General features: G+C 50.4%; 1 protein-coding gene across 1 annotated transcript in view; it reads left to right on the top strand.

Moving 5' to 3' along the window:
- The window catches only part of nudt14 (nudix (nucleoside diphosphate linked moiety X)-type motif 14), a 73,625-nt gene that overhangs the window by 30,025 nt on the left and 22,219 nt on the right, over positions 1–21,381 (top strand). Inside the window, exons 2-3 of the mRNA XM_078407241.1 lie at positions 8,110–8,153; positions 19,878–19,942. Coding sequence (XP_078263367.1) covers positions 8,110–8,153; positions 19,878–19,942 — 109 coding nt within the window. The remainder of the gene's footprint in view (positions 1–8,109; positions 8,154–19,877; positions 19,943–21,381) is intronic.

Genomic DNA, 21,381 nt, shown 5'->3' with positions numbered 1-21,381 from the left:
AAAGCAAAAGTCAACCCCACTGACGATCCTTGCACTCTCTGGGTGTGTCTGGACTGTACTTTTGCTTTGGTGTGACATCGCGATAAACCCACGCAGTCATAGGAATGTACAGTGCAGGAACACGTCCTTTCGGCCCATCCCGACCATGTTGTCCGTGATTCACATCCACGCTAACCATTTGCCCACTCAAGGCCCGTATTCCTCCCTGCCTTCTGGTCTCACAAGCCTGAGCTAGAGGTAGGGTCACCAACTGTACCCTATTAGCCGGGACATCCCGTATTATGGGCTAAATTGGTTTGTCCCGTACGGGACCGCCCTTGTCCCGTATTAGGTCTGGGGGGCGCTGTAGGCCCGGGGGCTGTAGCAACCCGCCTCCCGGCCCAGGCGGCCGCCATTGGTGGAGCGGGAGCATGTGGCCGCTGGCTGGGTGAGGTCACATGGGGCGCAGGGTGGCGTCGTCACCCTTTGTCCCTTATTTGGGAGTGAGGTAGTTGGCAACCCTAGCCAGACGGGGTGGTTGGGCAGGCACAGACTTTACTCCTTGGAGCGCAGGAGGATGAGGGCAGCATGGTGGCACAGCGGTAGAGTTGCTGCCTTACAGCGAATGCAGCGCCGGAGACGCAGGTTCGATCCTGACTACGGGCGCCGTCTGTAAGGAGTTTGTATGTTCTCCCCGTGACCTGCGTGGGTTTTCCCCGAGATCTTCGGTTTCCTCCCACGCTCCAAAGACGTGCAGGTTTGTAGGTTAATTGGCTGGGTAAATGAAAAATTTGTCCCTAGTGTGTGTAGGATAGTGTTAGTGTGCGGGGATCGCTGGGCGGCGCGGACTCGGTGGGCCGAAGGGCTTGTTTCCGCGCTGTATCTCTAAATCTAAATCTAAAAAAAATCATGAGGGGTAATAGATAGTGTAGATGCACAGAGTCTTTTACCCAGAGTAGGGGAATCAAAAGCCAGAGGACATGGGTTGAAGGTGAGTGGGGAAAGATTTAATAGGAACCTGAGTGGCAACTATTTCACACAGAGGGTGGTGGGTGTATGGAACGAGCTGTTGAGCTAAGAAACGTTTGCTTAGTTGGCTGTAAGTTAATTACCTCAGCACATTCTCCTGGACTTTCATTAATTGACAAGGGAACAAACAAGCTGAGCAAACACCCTCAACATTCTGTTGATCAAATTGACAATAAAAGTGCTAATCATAACCAGAGAGATGATGAAAAGGTAGACACAAAATGCTGGCGTAACTCAGCGGGACAGCGTGGGTGACGTTTCAGGTCGAGACCCTTCTTCAGACCGAAGAAGGGTCTCAACCTGAAACATCACCCATTCCTTCTCTTCAGAGATGCTGCCCGTCCCGCTGAGTTACTCCAGCACTTTGTGTCTACCTTCGGTTTAAACCAGCATCTGCAGTTCTTTCCTACAGATAATGAAAAGGTCTTGGCACATCACTCACACTCTGGTACCTGTGACTTCAGGAATCCCAAATCACCTGAATTGATTCAAAGTCATGAATTTGAAAGGGAGAATCAAAGGGAGAAGTGGCGTTCAGAAACAAACAAACAAACGAGAGTTTTAGTATATAGATTTTTACAGAGGGTTGTGGGAGTTTAGAACACGCTGGCAGGGCTGGTGGTGGAGGCGGATACGATAGTGGTGTTTAAGAGGCTTTTGGATTGGCACGGGGACAACCAGGGAATGGAGGATAAATAACTTGGACTGGTTGGAAGAGTGGGCAAAGAAGTGGCAAAAGGAATACAGTGTGGCAAACTGTGTGGTCATGCACTTTGGTAGTAGGAATAAAGGTGTAGACTATTCCTCCCCCCCCTCCCCCCTCCCCACCTCCCTCCTGCCCCCCCCACCCCCCCCACCCCTCTCCACTGTGGAGCCAACACCGCCATTCACTGTGATCATGGCTGATCATTCTCAATCAGTACCCCGTTCCTGCCTTCTCCCCATACCCCCTGACTCCGCTATCCTTAAGAGCTCTATCTAGCTCTCTCTTGAATGCATTCAGAGAATCGGCCTCCACTGCCTTCTGAGGCAGAGAATTCCACAGATTCACAACTCTCTGACTGAAAAAGTTTTTCCTCATCTCCGTTCTAAATGGCCTACCCCTTATTCTTAAACTGTGGCCACTGGTTCTGGAATCCCCAAACATTGGGAACATGTTTCCTGCCTCTAACATGTCCAACCCCTTAATAATCTTATACGTTTCGATAAGATCCCCTCTCATCCTTCTAAATTCCAGTGTATACAAGCCTAGTTGCTCCAGTCTTTCAACATACGACAGTCCCGCCATCCCAGGAATTAACCTGGTGAACCTACGCTGCACGCCCTCAATAGCAAGAATATCCTTCCTCAAATTTGGAGACCAAAACTGCACACAGTACTCCAGGTGCGGTCTCACTAGGGCCCTGTACAACTGCAGAAGGACCTCTTTGCTCCTATACTCAACTCCTCTTGTTATGAAGGGCAACATTCCATTGGCTTTCTTCATTGCCTGCTGTACCTGCATGCTTCCTTTCAGTGAGTACTGCACTTTGGTAGTAAGAATAAGGGCGTAGATTATTGCTCCCCCACCCCCCCTCCTACCTATCCCCCCCTCTCCACCATGGAGTGTATTGAAATAAAGACGTCCAGTGTACACTGCTTAGACGGTAGAGTTGTGAGAGTTAATGATTACCCACCTGACTAGCATTGGGTCGCTGAGCAACTGGACAAACAGAGTGAGCGGGGAGGGGAGGGAGGGGAGGGGAGGGAGGGGAGGGAGGGGAGGGCTGGGAGCCTGGGCCAGGGTGTGGGCTGGGACGGCGTGCTGGCAGTCTGTGTGTGTGTGTGGTGTTCCCACTCTGCGGCTCCATTGTCTGCCCTGGCTTTGTACACCCAGCCTTATCACACACTGATTTAGTGCGATCAGGGCACAAACACACCAGGCAACCTCCCGTCAATCACGTCCACAGTTAACCACCTCCGGCCATACATCAAAGCAAAGCGGGCGCGAGGTATGGGTTGCCAACTTCCCCGCTGCCAAATACGGGACAAAGGGTGACGTCACTGCCCCGCCCCCCACGTGGCCTCACCCAGCCAGCGGCCACGTGCTCCCGCTTCACCAATGACGTCACCCTTTGTCCCGTATTTGGGAGTGAATAAGTTGGCACCCCCACAGACCACTAATACCAAGAGGCTTAAAGTCCGTAATTAAAAATGTGGCCACCAATGGCGGCCGGGAGACGGGTCATTATTTAACCTCCGTTAGGCGAACACACTCGGCCCCGCTCCCCAAATACACTCTCTTAGCCTACACTGTCTGGGCCTACAGCATCCAGGCCTACAGTGTCCGTGCCTACAGTGCCCTCCGGGCCTCATACGGGACAAGGGCGGTCCCGTACGGGACAAACCAATTTAGCCCAAAATACGGGATGTCGTGGCTAATATGGGACAGTTGGCAGCCCTGGAGTGAGGGGTCATAAGGAAGAGGAGTAGAATTAGGCCATTCGGCCCATCAACTCTACTCCATTCAATCATGGCTGATCTCTCTCTCCCTCCTAACCCCATTCTCCTGCCTTCTCCCCATAACCTCTGACACCCGTACTAATCAAGAATCCATCCATCTCTGCCTTAAATATATCCACTGACTTGGCCTCCTCAATAGACAATAGGTGCAGGAGTAGGCCATTCGGCCCTTCGAGCCAGCACCACCATTCAATGTAATCATGGCTGATCATTCTCAATCAGTACCCCGTTCCTGCCTTCTCCCCGTACCTCCTGACTCCGCTATCCTTAAGAGCTCGATCAAGCTCTCTCTTGAATGCATTCAGAGAACTGGCCTCCACTGCCTTCTGAGGCAGAGAATTCTAAGGATAGGAGGGAGAGATAGATCAGCCACGATTGAAGATAGACACAAAAAGCTGGAGTAATTCAGCAGGACAGGCAACATCTCAGGAGAGAAGGAATGGGTGACGATTCGGGTCGAGACCCTTCTTCAGACTGGTGTCAGGGGAGAGGGAGATACAGCGGAGTAGACTTGATGGGCCGAATGGCATTAATTCCGCTCCTATCACTATGACCTTATGATCTAGAATCAAACACTGAGGTTGATTTCTTTCACGATTACGAATGGATGGCACAGCGGGTAGAGCCGCTGCCTCACAGCGCCAAAGGCCCGGGTTGGATCCTGACCTCGGTTGCTGTCTGTGTGGAGTTTGCACGTTCTCCCTGTATCCTCCAGGTGTTGGTTAACCAGTTGTACGGTCCACAGCGATGTATCCCTCTTGTGATCACCCCGTCCCCCAGCCGGCTATCAGCCTGGCAGGGAACCTCCTGCCTGGGGTCGCCAACTGTCCCGTATTAGCCGGGACATCCTGTATTATGGGCTAAATTGGTTTGTCCCGTACGGGACCACCCTTGTCCCGTATTAGGCCCGGGGGGGGGGGGGGGGGCGCTGTAGGCCTGAACACTGTAGGCCCTGATGCTGTAGGTCCAGACAGTTTAGGTCCCAACACTCTAGGTTTCCGACATTTTAGCTCCGGACAGTGTAGGCCCGGAGGCCTGGGCGCCGCCTAACGGAGGTTGCGTAGCAACCCGCCTCCCGGCCCGGTGGCCGCCATTGGTGGAGCAGGAGCACGTGGCCGCTGGCTGGGTGAGGTCACGTGGGGCGCGGGGCGGTGACGTCACCTTGTCCCGTATTTGGGAGTGGGATAGTTGGCAACCCTCCTCTTGCCTGCGCCCATCTGTTGCCGGCCCTGATTTGTCCTTGTCTTTTCTTGCTTCCCGTTTTCAACCCTCCCACAATGAGTCTGAAGAAGGGTCCCGACTCGAAATGTCACCATACCCATGTTCTCCAGAGATGCTGCCTGACCCGCTGAGTTACTCCAGCACTCTGTGTCTATCATTGGTATAAACCAGCGTCTGCAGTTCTTTGTTACTACATTTGATGCTGCTTGCAGTCCCTGTGCTCACAGACCCATCAGTCTAACAGACCTGACATGTACACCCCTGAGGTAGTCTCCCTGCAACCTTTACATTAGACTCTGGACTCCGCGTGTTTCATCTGCCTCTGGGCTCTCTGTTACAAGCAGTGCATGAGATAATGAGGCTTTAAACTAATGGGCACATGTGCAGTAAATGTGGAGATACATCAAAGTACCTCTCGCTGGGCAGGGCAGGGCTGGGCTGGTGGGCACGCAGGACACAGTGGGTATTAGGACTAAGGACCGAGTTTAGAAGAATGAGGTGGGACCTTATTGAGACGTACAGAATAGTGAAAGGCCTGGATAGAGTGGATGTGGAGAAGATGTTTCCACTAGTGGGAGAGTCTAGGGCTAGAGGTCACAGCCTCAGAATTAAAGGACGTTCTTTTAGGAAGGAGATGAGGAGAGATTTCTTTAGTCAGAGGGTGGTGAATCTGGAATTCTTTGCCACAGAAGGCTGTTAGTGAATTATTTTAAGACTGATATGGATAGATTTTTTTATCCGTCTCATCTTCTTCCCTCTGAAGAAGGGTCTCGACCTGAAACATCACCCATACTTCTCTCCAGAGATGCTGCCTGTCCCACTGAGTCACTCCAGCTTTTTGTGTCTATCTTCGGTGTAAAACAGCATCTGCAGTTCCTTCCTACTATGTCATTAAAATAGAAACATAGAAAATCGGTGCAGGAGGAGGCCATTATGGCCCTTCGAGCCAGCACCACCATTCATTGTGATCATGGCTGATCATCCACAATCAGTAACCCGTGCCTGCCTTCTCCCCATATCCCTTGATTCCACTAGCCCCTAGAGTTCTATCTAACTCTCTTTTAAATTCATCCAGTGAATCGGCCTCCACTGCCCTCTGTGGCAGAGAATTCCACAAATTCACAACTCTCTGGGTGAAAAAGTTTCTTCTCACCTCAGTTTTAAATGGCCTCCCCTTTATTCTTAGATTGTGGCCCATGGTTCTGGACACCCCAACGTTGGGAACATTTTTCCTGCATCCAGCTTGTCTAGTCCTTTTATAATTTTATACGTCTCTATAAGATCCCCTCTCATCCTTCAAAACTCCATTGAATACAAGCCCAGTCTCTTTCCAATCTTTCCTCATATGACAGTCCCGCCACCCCGGGGATTAACCTGGTGAACCTACGCTGGCACTGCCTCGATAGCAAGGACGTCCTTCCTCAAATTAGGAGACTAAAACCACTCACCATACTCCAGATGTGGTCTCACCAGGGCCCTGTACAACTGCAGAAGGACCTCTTTATTCCTATACTCAAATCCTCTCGTTATGAAGGCCAACATGCCATTAGCTTTCTTCACTGCCTGCTGTACCTGCACGCTTACTTTCAGTGACTGGAGTGCAAGGACACCCAGGTCTCGCTGCACTTCCCCTTTACCTAATCAGACACCATTGAGATAATAATCTGCCTCCTTGTTTTTGCCGCCAAAGTGGATGACCTAATGTTGTTATAGTACCTCCCTCAACTACCTCCTCTGGCAGCTCGTTTATACACCCACCACCCTCTGACTGAAAAAGTTGCTTCTTGGGTTCCTGGTAAATCTTTCCCCGCTCACCTTAAACCTATGTCCTCTGCCTTTCATTTCCTCTTCCCAGGGCAAATGCAGATTGTAATGAGGCCAGTCAAGGAGAGAATGCAGGGATGAAAATAGTGATTTGGCAATTGTCTTTCCTCTCAGAGGACCACCCTTGGAACTCACTTCCTCAAAGGGTGAGGTACGGTAGTAAAGAAAGCAAACTCAATGCTAGCATTTATTTCAAGAGGGCTTGTATACAAGAACAGGGATGTAATACTGAGGCTCTACAAGGTGCTGGTCAGGCTGCATTTGGAGTATGGTGAGCAATTCTGGGCCCCGAATCTGAGGAAGGATGTGCTGGCTCTGGAGAGGGTCCAGAGGAGGTTTACAAGAATGATCCCAGGAATGAGTGGGTTAACACACGATGAGCGTTTGTCGGCACTGGGCCTGTACTCGCTGGAGTTTAGAAGGGCGAGAGGAGGACCTCATTGAAACACAGATTTTTGAAAGGCCTGGATAGAGTGGATGTGGAGAGGATGCTTCCACTGGTGGGAGAGTCTAGGACTAGAGGTCACAGCCTCAGAATTGAAAGACGTTCTTTTAGGAAGGAGATGAGGAGGAATGTCTGGTCAGAGGGTGGTGAATGTGTGGAATTCCTTGCCACAGAAGGCTGTGGAGGCCGTCAGAAGGCAGGAGAATGGGGTTAGGAGGGAGAGATAGATCAGCCATGATCGAATGGCAGAGTAGGCTTGATGGGCAGAATGGCCTAATTCTACTATCCCTTATGACGGATATTCTTCTCTCCCTCTTTTTCTCACTTTCTCTCACTCTCTCACTTTCTCCCTCACTTTCTCTCCCTCACTTTCTCTCCCTCACTTTCTCTCAATTTTCACTCTCACTTTCTCTCTCTCACTTTCTCTCTCACACTTTCTCTCTCACACTTTCTCTCTCTCTATCTCTTTCACTCTCAATTTTTCCATACTCTCACTTTCTCTCTCTCTCTCTCTCTTTCTCACTCTCTCTCACTTTCTCTCACACACTTTCTCTCTCACTCTCTCTCTTTCTCACTTTCTCTCTCTCTCTCTCTCTCTCTCTCTCTCTCTCTCTCTCTCTCTCTCTCTCTCTCTCTCTCTCTCTCTCTCTCTCTCTCTCTCTCTCTCTCTCTCTCTCTCTCTCTCTCTCTCTCTCTCTCTCTCTCTCTCTCTCTCTCTCTCTCTCTCTCTCTCTCTCTCTCTCTCTCTCCCCCCCCTTCTGTCTCTCTCTCTCTCTTCCCCCCCCCCTTCTGTCTCTCTCTCTCTCTCTCCTTCTGTCCCTCTCCATCTCCCCCTCTCCATCTCCCCCTCTCCATCTCCCCCTCTCCATCTCCCCCTCTCCATCTCCCCCTCTCCATCTCCCCCTCTCCCTCTCCCATTCGCATGTCCAGTGTAGTTTTAAGACCACCTGAAGCCAGTGCTGAAGGTGGGGCTCACCCCCTCTTGCTGGCGAGGGGATATATTTGGTCAGCCTTACCTCTGCTATGTCACACTGCACACACAGGCTCCTCAAACATGCCTCTCTCTCTCTCTCTCTCTCTCTCTCTCTCTCTCTCACTCTTGTTTACAGAACGGCATCCGGAAGGAATGGGACTTTGTGAAAACACACGACAGGTGAATCTCCCCAGGAATGCTGTTTGCGATTGTTTACATCCTCAGCCGACACCCGCCGATCTCACTGCCGCGGTGAAGTATCATTTACAGACTTGCTCCTCTCCTGATTATCACCTTCTGCTGCCTCTGATTACAGCCCAGCCCTTCCAGCAGCTCCCTCCCCTCCCCTCCTATCCCATCCCATCCTGAGGCGATGGTATCGTGGCTGTCACCTGCGCAGAATATTTGCACCCACTTTGTTTCATGGATTGATGTTGGCGGACTGTCCACTTCCACCTACATCCTTTCACATTCCACATCTGTTCTCTCTGTATCTCCTTATCCCTTTCGCTGTTTCATGTTCATAAGTGATAGGAGCAGAATTAGGCCATTCGGCCCATTGTCTATCCCGTCATTCAGTCAATAGACAGTAGGTGCAGGAGTAGGACATTCGGCCATTCTCTGTGATCATGGCTGATCATCCACAATCAGTACCCCGTTCCTGCCTTCTCCCCATACCCCCTGACTCCGCTATCTTTAAGAGCTCTATCTAACTCTCTCATGAAAGCATCCAGAGAATCGGCCTCCACTGCCTTCTGAGGCAGAGAATTCACAGATTTACAACTCTCTGGGTGAAAATGTTCTTCCTCATCTCCGTTGTAAATGGCCTACCCCTTATTCTTAAACTGTGGGCACTGGTTCTCCAACATCGGGAACATGTTTCCTGCCTCTAGTGTGTCCAATCCCTTAATAATCTTATATGTTTCAATAAGATCCCCTCTCATCCTTCTAAATTCCAGTGAATACAAGCCCAGTCTATCTCTCCCTCCTAACCCAATTCTCCTGCCTTCTCCCCATAAACCGTGACACCCGTACTAATCAAGAATCTATCTATCTCTGCCTTTGAAATATCCATTGACTTGGCCTCCACCGCCGTCTGTGGCGATCAAATGCCTCAGATTCACCACCCTCTGACTAAAGAAATTCCTCCTCATCTCCTTCCATAAACCCCCCTCACCTGTATCCACCTATCACTCAGCTACAAAGAACTGCAAATGCTGGTTTACAAAACAAAAACATAAAGTGCTGGAGTAACTCAGCGGGTCAGGCAGCATGGACAGTTTCAAGCCGGGATCCTTCTTCAGATGCGTCAAAAAATAATAAGTTATAGGACAAGAATTATATCATTCGGGCCACCGAGTCTACACTGCCCTTCAATCATGGCTGATCTATCTTTCCCTCTCAACCCCATTCTCTTGCCTTCTCCCCATAACCCTCAACACCCTTTCCAATCAAGTTTCTGTCAATCTCCGTCTTAAAAATACCCAATGACTTGGCCTCCACAGCCGTCAGTGGCAATGAACTCCACAGATTCACCACCCACCCCAGAAGGGTCCCACCCCGAAACATCGGTACCATTTCATCCCTTGCATCACCACTCTCTCCATCCCTCCCACACCCAAGTCGTACCAGCTTCAAAGTCATCTTGTTGAGTCTCATTGTCTGTAACTCGTTTTCACCTCACCCACAGATAACAATGGCGTGTTTCCTTTATTGTCGTTACTTTTTTCCATATCTTTGATTCGTTTGTTCTATATTTCTCTATATCACTGTCTATATATCTTGTTTCCCTTTCCCCTGACTCTCAGTCTGAAGAAGGGTCTCGACCCGAAATGTCCCCCATTCCTTCTCTCCAGAGATGCTGCCTGTCCCGCTGAGTTACTCCAGCTTTTTGTGTCTACCATCCATTTCCTTTGCCTGGACGTGTGCCCGCACTAATGATGGAGGGCAGGTGGAGGCTGGAAACCGTGACACAATGCCCATCAAAGGGAGGGTCAGGGTCAGGGTAAGGGTCAGGAGGAGGGTTGCCAACTTTCCCATATTAGTCGGGACATCCAGTATTTTGGGCTAAATTGGTTTGTCCCGCACGGGACCGACCTTGTCCCTTATTAGACCCGGGGGGCGCTGTAGGCCCAGACAATGTAGGCCCGGATGCTGTAGGCCCGGGCGGGCAGCTGAGGGCCTGGACTGTGTAGGCCCGGACACTGTAGGCCCGGGGGCAGGTGTAGGCCCGGGGGCAGCTGTAGGCCTGGACAGTGTAGGCCAACGAAGTGTGTTCGGGGAGCGGGGCCGAGTGTGTTCGCTGGACGGAGGTTGCGTAGCAACCCGCCTCCCGGCCCGGGCGGCCGCCATTGGTGGAGCGGGAGCACGTGGCCGCTGGCTGGGTGAGGTCACGTGGGGCGCGGGGTGGTGACGTCACCCGTTGTCCCTTAATTAGGCTTGTATACACTGGAATTTAGAAGGATGAGGGGGGATCTTATTGAAACATATAAGATAATTAGGGGATTGGACACATTAGAGGCAGGAAACATGTTCCCAATGTTGGGGGAGTCCAGAACAAGGGGCCACAGTTTAAGAATAAGGGGTAGGCCATTTAGAACGGAGATGAGGAAGAACTTTTTCAGTCAGAGAGTGGTGAAGGTGTGGAATTCTCTGCCTCAGAAGGCAGTGGAGGCCAGTTCGTTGGATGCTTTCAAGAGAGAGCTGGATAGAGCTCTTAAGGATAGCGGAATGAGGGGGTATGGGGAGAAGGCAGGAACGGGGTACTGATTGAGAGTGATCAGCCATGATCGCATTGAATGGCGGTGCTGGCTCGAAGGGCTGAATGGCCTACTCCTGCACCTATTGTCTATTGTCTATTGTCTATTAATTGGGAGTTAGAAAGTTGGCAACCCATAGTCAGTGGGTGAGGGTCAGGGTGAAAGTGGGTGAGGGTAACGGTCAGGATGAGCCAAGATTCGAAGCCTGATTGGAATACCGAACTGTGGAAGAAGTATTCTGAAGATTGCCCCTCGTGTGTAGGGAGTGGATGCAAACGTGGGAATACATAGAACTACTGTCAAAGGGCGATCGATGGGCAGCGTGGACCCGGTGGGCCGAAGGGCCTGTTTCCGTGCTGTATCTCTAAAAGTAAAACAAAGCACTGGAAGAACCCAGTGGGTCAGCATTACATCTCACTCTACCGAGGTACAGTGAAAGGCTTTTTGTTGTGTTGCTATCCAGTCAGCAGAAAGACAATACATGATAACAATCGAGCCATTTACAGTATGTGGACACATGATAAGGGAATAACGTTTAGTGCAAGGTAAAGCCAGCAAAGTCTGATCAAGGATAGTCCAAGGAACATTTATTTCTCCACTGTACATTTTACTCAAGATCTTGCTTTCATCTCCTCGTTTCTCTTTCATTATGAGAATATTTTAAGTGGTTACAGGAACAGGAAGATCCAGTGGTGTGAATGTACAAATGCAAAGTGGGAAAAGTTGCATATGGAACTTATTTATAGATGCAGAGTCCAGCAAACGGGGCATTGTAAATCTTTATCAATTACTAGACCAAGTGGACCCGTGGGGCCCGAACCTCTCCTGCATTGGTGTAGCACCCTCTCCTCCCCCGGGCGACCGCCATTGGTGGAGCGGGAGCACGTGGGCCGCTGGCTGGGTGAGGTCACGTGGGGCGCGGGGCGCGGGGCGGTGACGTCACCCTTTGTCCCTTATTTGGGAATGAGGAAGTTGGCAACCCTACTAATACGGGACAAGGGCGGTCCAGTACGGGACAAACTAAAATACGGGATGTCCCGGCTAATACGGGATAGTTGGCAACCCTATCCTCGACACAACTATTAACTCTGCACCCTCTGAACCTTTTACACTCAGGCAATCCCAGTTCATATTTGTGAAGTGATATCCCCCAGTACTACGGTCTGAAGAAGGGTCTCGATCCGAAACGTCACCCATTCCTTCTCTCCAGAGATGCTGCCTGTCCAGCATTTTGTGTCTATCTCTGGCTTAAACCAGCATCTGCAGTTCCTTCCTACTTTTTCATCATGACTTTTTGTTGCATATCTTTCATTCATTTGTTCTATATCTATCTATCGTTTCACTTTGCCTTACAGTCATAGAGTGACACAGTGTGGAAACAGGCCCTTCGGCCCAACTCACCCACGCCGGCCAAAAATGTCCCAGCTACCCTAGTCCCACTTGCCTGCGCCCGGTCCATATCCCTCCAAACCTGTCCTATCCAAGTACCTGTGCAGCTGCTTCTTAAACGTTGGGATAGTCCCAGCCTCAATTACCTCCTCTGGCAGTTTGTTCCATTCACCCACCACCCTCTGTGTGAAAAGGTTACCCCTCGGATTCCTATTAAATCTTTTCCCCTTCACCTTGAACCTATGTCCTCTGGTCCTCGATTCCCCTACTCTGGGTAAAAGACACTGTGCATCTACACGATCTATTCCTCTTATGCCTTGACTCAGTCTGAAGAAGGGTCTCAACCTGAAACATCACCCATTCCTTCTCTCCAGAGATGCTGCCTGTCCCACTGAGTTACTCCAGCACTTTGTGTCTACATTTGGTTTAAACCAGCATCTGCAGTTCCTTCCTACTCACTGTGTCACTGGTACTATACAGACCCCTAGTATGTTTCTTTTGTATGAAGTGTTCTGTGTTCATAATCTCTCTGTACTCCTCCTTCAGCACATGGCCCTTTCCCACACTCTGCTGTTCCTTATCTCCATCCATGTTACTTTCTACTTATCTCCTTCACAGATTCAGATCCAGATTGAGATTACTTTATCACCATATGTAACAGTGTGCAATGAAATTCCTTGTTCGCATGAGGCTCACAACATAAACAGTATATCTACACTTCTCTCTACCTGTAACACAACATGTTACTGCATTCTGCTTATCTTCCCTTTCACACTGCCATGCCATGCACAGTACGATCTGACTGGATAACAAAGTGCTTCACTGTATCTCGGCAAAGAGGTCCTTCTGCAGTTGTGCAGGGCCCTGGTGAGACCACACCTGGAGTATTGTGTGCAGTTTTGGTCTCCTAATTTGAGGAAGGACGTCCTTGCTATCGAGGCAGTGCAGCGTAGGTTCACCTGGTTAATCCCAGGGATGTTGGGACTGTCATATGAGGAAAGATTGGAAAGACTGGGCTTGTCTTCACTGGAGTTTCACTGGAGGACTGGAGTTTGAGAGGGGATCTTTTCGAGACGTATAAAATTATCAAAAGACTGGACGAGCTAGATGCAGGAAAAATGTTCCCAATGTTGGGGGAGTCCAGAACCAGGGGCCACGGTCTGAGAATATCGGTGATGTGGAGAGATAAAGAACAATGAATGAAAGATATCCAAAAAAGTTACGATGATAAAGGAAGCAGGCCATTGTTAGTTCGGTAAGGTGAAAATGAGAAGCTAGTACGACTTGGGTGGGGGAGAGATAGAGAGAGAGAGGGAATGCCAGGGCTACCTGAAGTGAGAGAAATCAACATTCATACCACTGGGCTGTAAGCTGAGGTTGGAGGAGGTGCAGGTGAACCTCTGCCTAACCTGAATGGACTGTTGGGGTCCCTGGACAGAGTCGAGGGAGGAGGTATAGGGATGGGTGTTGCATCTCCTACGCTTGCAGGGGAAGGTACCTGGGGAGGGGGTGGTTTGGGTGGGAAGGGATGAGTTAACCAGGGAGTTGCGGAAAGGGGTAGAGATGGGAAAATGTGGCCAGTGGTGGGATCCCGTTGGAGGTGGCAGAAATTTCGGAGGATTACGTGTTGTATGCGATGGCTGATGGGGTGGAAGGTGAGGACTTGGGGGACTCTGTCTCTGTTGCGACTAGGGGGAGGGGGAGCAAGGCCGGAGCTGCAGGGTACCGAGGAGACACGAGTGAGGGCCTCATCTATGATGGAAGAGGGAAACCCCGTTCCCTAAAGAATGAAGACATCTCTGATGTCCTAGGATGGAACACCTCATCTTGGGCACAGATGCGGCGTAGACGGAGGAATTGAGGGTAGGGGATAGTCTTTGCAAGAAGCAGGGTGGGAAGAAGCGTAGTCGAGATAGTCGTGGGAGTCAGTGGGTTTGCAATAGACATCAGTCAATTCTCTATTTCCTGTGATGGAGACGGTGAGATCTAGAAACGGTCAGGAGATGTCGGAGATGGTCCAAGTGAAGTTGAGTGCAGGATGGAAATTGGTGGTGAAGTTGATGAAGTCCATGAGTTGTGCATGGGTGCAGGAGGTAGCACCGATGCAGTTGTCAATGTAACGGAGATAGAGTTCGGGGATTGGGCCAGTGTACGTCCGGAACAGGGATTATTCAACGTACCCTACAACGAGGCAGGCATAGCTGGGGCCCATGCGAGTGCCCATAGCTACGCCTTGGACTTGGTGGAAGTGCGAGGAGTCGAAGGAGAAGTTGTTGAGGGTGAGGACCAGCTCTGCTTGGAGGAGTAGAGGGAAATTGGATGGTTCTGCAGTCGAGGAAGAAACGGAGGGCTTTAAGGCCTTCCTACAGACACATACACACAGATACACACAGATACACACACACATACACACACACAGATACACACACACACACACACACACACACACACACAGATATATACACACACACATGTATATAGGATAGCGGAGTGAGGGGGTATGGGGAGAAGGCAGGAACGGGGTACTGATTGATAGTGATCAGCCATGATCGCATTGAATGGCGGTGCTGGCTCGAAGGGCTGAATGGCCTACTCCTGCACCTATTGTCTATTGTCTATTGTCACACACACACAGATACATACACACACACATACACACACACACACACACACACACACAGATATATACACACACATACACAGATATATACACACACACACACACACACACTAGAGTTGCCCACTGTCCCGTATTAGCTGGTAAATCCCGTATTTTGGGCTAAATTGGTTTGTCCCGTATGGGACCGCCTTTGTCCCGTATTAGGTCCAAACACTGTAGGCCCGGACACTAGGCTAACGGAGTGTGTTCGGGGAGCGGGACCGAGTGTGTTCGCCTAACAGATGTTGCGTAGCAACCCACCTCCCGGCCCGGGTGCCTGCCATTGGTGGAGCGGGAGCGGGAGCACGTGTCCGCTGGCTGGGTGAAGTCACGTGGGGCGCGGGGCGGTGACGTCACCTTGTCCTCTATTTGGGATGAGATAGTTGCACACACACACACACACACGCACAGACCTACTTTGAAAACTCTACAGTGTCTGGGCCTACAGCGCCCCCCGGGCCTAATACGGGACAAGGGCGGTCCCGTACGGGACAAACCAATTTAGCCCAAAATACGGGATGTCCCGGCTAATATGGGACAGTTGGCAACCCTGGCTGACACACACTGCAGGGAGGGACACTGCAGACAGTGCCTGTGAGTGTGTGTAAGGCCTCACTGACTTGCCCCAGTGCTGTTTGAGACCACACTGTGAACACTGGCTCCTTCCAGCCCCCAGTCATTGGCATTTTCCACAGATCCCAACCAGTGATGAGCTGCCAACCTACTGAGAACTAAATAACTAGTCTACAGCTCTTTGAAGCCTGTTGTTTGGCCTCTCATTTACAACCTGGATAACCTATCATCACAGGTGTGGAAAGATTTAATCATGAATAAGGCACACCAGACCGTCTATTTTCTTAGAAGTTTCAAGATATTTGGCATGCCTCCGAATCCTCTAACAAACTTCTAATCAAGAGTATTTTATTGTCAAATGTCCGAAACAGAACAAGGAAATTCTTCCTTGCAGAAGCAACACAACAAGTCTGTCAGCAGTGTAGGAAGGAACGGCAGATGCTGGTTTGAATCGAAGAAAGACTCAAAATGCTGGAGTAACTCAGCGGGACAGGCAGCATCTCTGGAGAGAAGGAATGGGTGACGTTTCAGGTCGAGACCCTTCTGCAGATCTGTAAGCAGTGTAGTTTTAGTTTACTTTAGAGTTGTGGCATGGAAACAGGCCCTTTGGCCCACAGTGTCCGCGGCGACCAGCGATCACCTGAGGGTTGCCAACTGTCCCGTATTAGGCCTGGGGGGTGCTGTAGGCCCGGACGTTGTAGGTCCCAACACTGTAGGTGCGGACGGTGTAGGTCCGGACAGTGTAGGCCTGGGGGCCGCTGTAGGTCTGGACAGTGTCGGCCCGGAGGCCCGGGCGCCGTCTAATGGAGGTTGCATAGCAACCCACCTCCAGGCCCAGGCGGCCGCCGTTGGTGGAGCGGGAGCACGTGGCCGCTGGCTGGGCGAGGTCACATGGGGCGCGGGGCGGTGACGTCACCTTGTCCCTTATTTGGGAGTGAGATAGTTGGCAACCCCTAGATCACGACGTACACTAACATTATCCTACACACTGGGGACAATTTATATATTTTTTTATCAAAGTCAATTAACCTACAAACCTGTACGTCTTTGGTATTTGGGTGGTAACTGAAGCACCTGGAGAAAACCCACGCAGGTCACGGGGAGAACGTACAAACTCCGTACAGACAGCACCTGTAGTCAGGATGGAACCCGGGTCTCTGGCGCTGTGAGGCAGCAACTCTACCGCTGAGCCACCGTGCCACCCCGTGCTCAATAGATTAAATTATTAAACAAACAAAAAAAAATCAATAAATAAAAACTTAATATAGTGCAAGAACATGACAAAACCCAAAGTCCAAATTGGTCCCACCTGAAAGTCACCCATTCGTTTTCTCCGGAGATGCTGCCTGACCCAATGAGTTACTCCAGCACTTTGTGCCTATCCTCACTTACAACTACTAGTGTGGGGAAGGGAGGGGAATTAAAATGTGACCCTTGCTATCCAGGATACACTGCAGCCTCTGCCGTGTTTCCCAAAGGCCTCCACTGTGCCAGCAGTTGCTGGGTCTGCCACATCCAGGCACTCCAACAGGCAAGAGTGTTTCATTGTCATATGTCCCGAAACGGAACAATGAAATCCTTACTTGCAGCAGCACAACAACAGGTCTGTAAACCAAAGATACTAGAGGAGCAAGATGAACCACTCCGTTGAAATCGCCCATACTGAAGTGTAGTACGCAAAGGAGTGGAACGTCCACCATTTTAGTTGGCAAAACCTGCCGTCCGTTATGAGGGCGTGCAGCGTAGGTTCACTAGGTTAATTCCCGGAATGGCGGGACTGTCATATGTTGAAAGACTGGAGCGACTAGGCTTGTATACATTGGAATTTAGAAGGATGTGAGGGGATCTTATCGAAACGTATAAGATTATTAAGGGGTTGGACACGTTAGAGGCAGGAAACATGTTCCCAATGTTGGGGGAGTCCAGAACCAGGGGCCACAGTTTAAGAATAAGGGGTAGGCCATTTAGAACGGAGATGAGGAAAAACTTTTTCAGTCAGAGAGTTGTGAATCTGTGGAATTCTCTGCCTCAGAAGGCAGTGGATGCCAATTCTCTGAATGCATTCAAGAGAGAGCTAGATAGAGTTCTTAAGGATAGCGGAGTCAGGGGGTATGGGGACAAGGCAGGAACGGGGTACTGATTGAGAATGATCAGCCATGATCACATTGAGTGGCGGTGCTGGCTCGAAGGGCCGAATGGCCTCCTCCTGCACCTATTGTCTATTGCCTCTCACAGTGTAATCAGTGTTCTGGGGGAACAGTATGTGTGATGATACCATAAAAATGCAGAATATATCTCATCTATCAATTCACAGATTCTTGTTATTTTTATTTTTAAATGTTTCTGCAAGTTTCCGCCTACTAAAATGGCGCCGTGACGCACTACGGCTTTTAGGGTCGAGTGGCCTATCTTGCCCTGCTCTATTTTCTTTGCTGTAAACATAGTACTCTGTAAAGCCCATTATAAACACCAAAATCATTTTTATATTTTTTAAACTATGAGAGTGCAAAGACAAAAACAGTCTCCAAGTCTGTGCAGTTTGGTGCTTATTTGAGGTTGTAGTGTTTAGTAGCGTGATGGTTGATGGGAAGAAGCTGCTGCTGAACCTGGACGTTACAGTTTCCAGGCTCCTGTACCTTCTTCCCGACGGCAGGAGTGAGTGAGTGAGAGCGTGGCCAGGGTGGTGTGGGTCTCTGCCTTTTAAAGGCAGCGTCTCCTGTAGATCCCTTCGATGACTGGGCAGTGTTTACCCCCCCCCCCCCTTTTGGCAATCCTCTTCCCTCCTGGGTGTTTGAGTTGCCGAAGGCAAGCCGTGATGCAACCAGTCAATTTGCTCTCACTCTCCAGTCCAGCATCAGTGTGCTGGGTCCAGGACAAATCTTCTGATAAATGTCACCAAAGAACTTGAAGCTTTTGATTCTCTCCTCCACCGTCCCCCGTCTATGAAGTCAACAATTTGGGCGGTCACGGTGGCGCAGCGGTAGAGTTAGACAATAGACAATAGGTGCAGGAGTAGGCCATTCAGCCCTTCGAGCCAGCACCGCCATTCAATGCGATCATGGCTGATCACTCTCAATCAGTACCCCGTTCCTGCCTTCTCCCCATACCCCCTCACTCCGCTATCCTTAAGAGCTCTATCCAGCTCTCTCTTGAAAGCATCCAACGAACTGGCCTCCACTGCCTTCTGAGGCAGAGAATTCCACACCTTCACCACTCTCTGACTGAAAAAGTTCTTCCTCATCTCCGTTCTAAATGGCCTACCCCTTATTCTTAAACTGTGGCCCCTTGTTCTGGACTCCCCCAACATTGGGAACATGTTTCCTGCCTCTAATGTGTCCAATCCCCTAATTAGCTTATATGTTTCAATAAGATCCCCCCTCATCCTTCTAAATTCCAGTGTATACAAGCCTAATTGCTCCAGCCTTTCAACATACGACAGTCCTGCCATTCCAGGAATTAACCTAGTGAACCTACGCTGCACGCCCTCAATAGCAAGAATATCCTTCCTCAAATTTGGAGACCAAAACTGCACACAGTACTCCAGGTGCGGTCTCACCAGGGCCCGGTACAACTGTAGAAGGACCTCTTTGCTCCTATACTCAACTCCTTTTGTTATGAAGGCCAACATTCCATTGGCTTTCTTCACTGCCTGCTGTACCTGCATGCTTCCTTTCAGTGACTGATGCACTTGGACACCCAGATCTCGTTGAACATCCCCTCTTCCTAACTTGACACCATTCAGATAATAACCTGCCTTTCTATTCTTACTTCCAAAGTGAATAACCTCACACTTATCTACATTAAACTGCATCTGCCATGTATCCGCCCACTCACACAACCTGTCCAAGTCACCCTGCAGCCTTATTGCATCTTCCTCACAATTCACACTACCCCCCAGCTTAGTATCATCTGCAAATTTGCTAATGATACTTTTAATCCCTTCATCTAAGTCATTAATGTATATCGTAAATAGCTGGGGTCCCAGCACCGAACCTTGCGGTACCCCACTGGTCACTGCCTGCCATTCCGAAAGGGACCCATTTATCCCCACTCTTTGCTTTCTGTCTGTCAACCAATTTTCTATCCATGTCAGTACCCTACCCCCAATACCATGTGCTCTAATTTTGCCCACTAATCTCCTATGTGGGACCTTGTCGAAGGCTTTCTGAAAGTCGAGGTACACCACATCCACTGCTGCCTTACAGCGAATGCAGCGCCGGAGACCAGGGTTCCATCCCGACTACGGGCGCTGTCTATACGGAGTTTGTACGTTCTCCCCGTGACCTGCGTGGGTTTTCTCCGGGTGCTCCGGTTTCCTCCCACACTACAAAGACGTGCAGGTTTGTAGGTTAATTGGCTTGGTAAATGTAAAAATTGTCCCCAGTGGGTGTAGGATAGTGTTAGTGTGCGGGGATCACAGAACCTGAACATCAGTGTTTTCAGACTCCTGTACTTTCAATTCAATTCAATAATGATGGCAGGAGACTGTAATCAACTCTCTCCTTACTTTTCTGTCTTTTGCAGCGTTTCAGTGCTGATCTACCACACAGTGCGGGAGACCTTTGTGCTCGTTAAACAGTTTCGTCCAGGTAATTATCTCAGCTGAACATTATGTTGTCTTGCTGGGGCTGGGGCTGGGGCTGGGGCTGGGGGTAGGGGTGGGGGTGGGGGTGGGGGTGGGGGTGGGGGTTGGGCTGGGGTTGGGGCTGGGTTGGGGTTGGGGCTCTGGTTCGGGCAGGGGGTGGGGTTGGGGCTGGGGGTGGGGTTGGGGTTGGGGTTGTGCTTGCGGTTGGGGTGAGGGAGATTTCTGAAGCTGCAGAAGTTTATCTGGAAACAGATGAACATATGAAGCAGGAGACACCAGCAACTCCAATTCTGGGATCATGAGCTGAACACAAAGTGCTGGAGGAACTCAGCAGGTCAGGCAGCATCTCTGGAGGAAATGGACGGATGACATTTTGGGTCGGAACCCTTCTTCAGACTGATTGTAGTGGGGGGGGGGGGGGGAGAGAAAGCTGGAAAAGAGAGGTTGGGGTCGGACAAAGCCTGGCAAGTGATAGGTGGATACAGGTGAGGTGAGGAGGGGGTAGGGTTGCCAACTGTCCCGTATTAGCCGGCACATCCCATATTTTGGGCTAAATTTGGACCGCCCTTGTCCCGTATTAGGCCCGCGGGCCGTTGTAGGCCGGGACAGTGTAGGCTAACGGAGTGTGTATGGGGAGCGGGGCCGAGTGTGTTCGCCTAACGGAGGTTGCATAGAAACGTAGAAAATAGGTGCAGGAGGAGGCCACTCGGCCCTTCAAGCCAGCACCGCCATTCATTGTGATCATGACTGATCATCCACAATCAGTAACCTGTGCCCAACTTCTCCCCACATCCCTTGATTCCACTAGCCCCTAGAGCTCTATCTAACTCTCTCTTAAATTCATCCAGTGAATTGGCCTCCTCTGCCTTCTGTGGCAGAGAATTCCACAAATTCACAACTCTCTGGGTGAAAAAGTTCCTCCTCACCTCAGCTTTAAATGGCTTTCCCTTTATTCTTAGACTGTGGCCCCTGGTTCTGGACTCCCCCAACATTGGGAACATTTTTCCTGCATGCAGCTTGTCCAGTCCTTTTATAATTTTATACGTCTCTATAAGATCCCCTCTCATCCTTCTAAACTCCAGTGAATTCCAGTAACAACCCGCCTCCCGGCCCGGGCGGCAGCCATTGGTGGAGCGGGAGCACGTGGCCGCTGGCTGGGTGAGGTCACGTGGGGCGCGGGGCAGTGACGTCACCTTGTCCCGTATTTGGCAGTAAGAGACTCAGGTTCGATCCTGACTACGGGTGCTGCACTGTAAGGAGTTTGTACGTTCTCCCCGTGACCTGCGTGGGTTTTCTCCGAGATCTTCGGTTTCCTCCCACACTCCAAAGACGTACACGTATGTAGGTTAATTGGCTGGGTAAATGTAAAAATTGTCCCTAGTGGGTGTAGGATATTGTTAATGTACGGGGATCGCTGGGCGGCACGGACTTGGTGGGCCGAAA

The sequence above is a fragment of the Rhinoraja longicauda genome, chromosome 10, assembly GCF_053455715.1.
Source record: "Rhinoraja longicauda isolate Sanriku21f chromosome 10, sRhiLon1.1, whole genome shotgun sequence".
Classification (NCBI taxonomy): Eukaryota; Metazoa; Chordata; class Chondrichthyes; order Rajiformes; family Arhynchobatidae; genus Rhinoraja; species Rhinoraja longicauda.
This window is presented reverse-complemented; position numbering and strand designations above follow the sequence as displayed.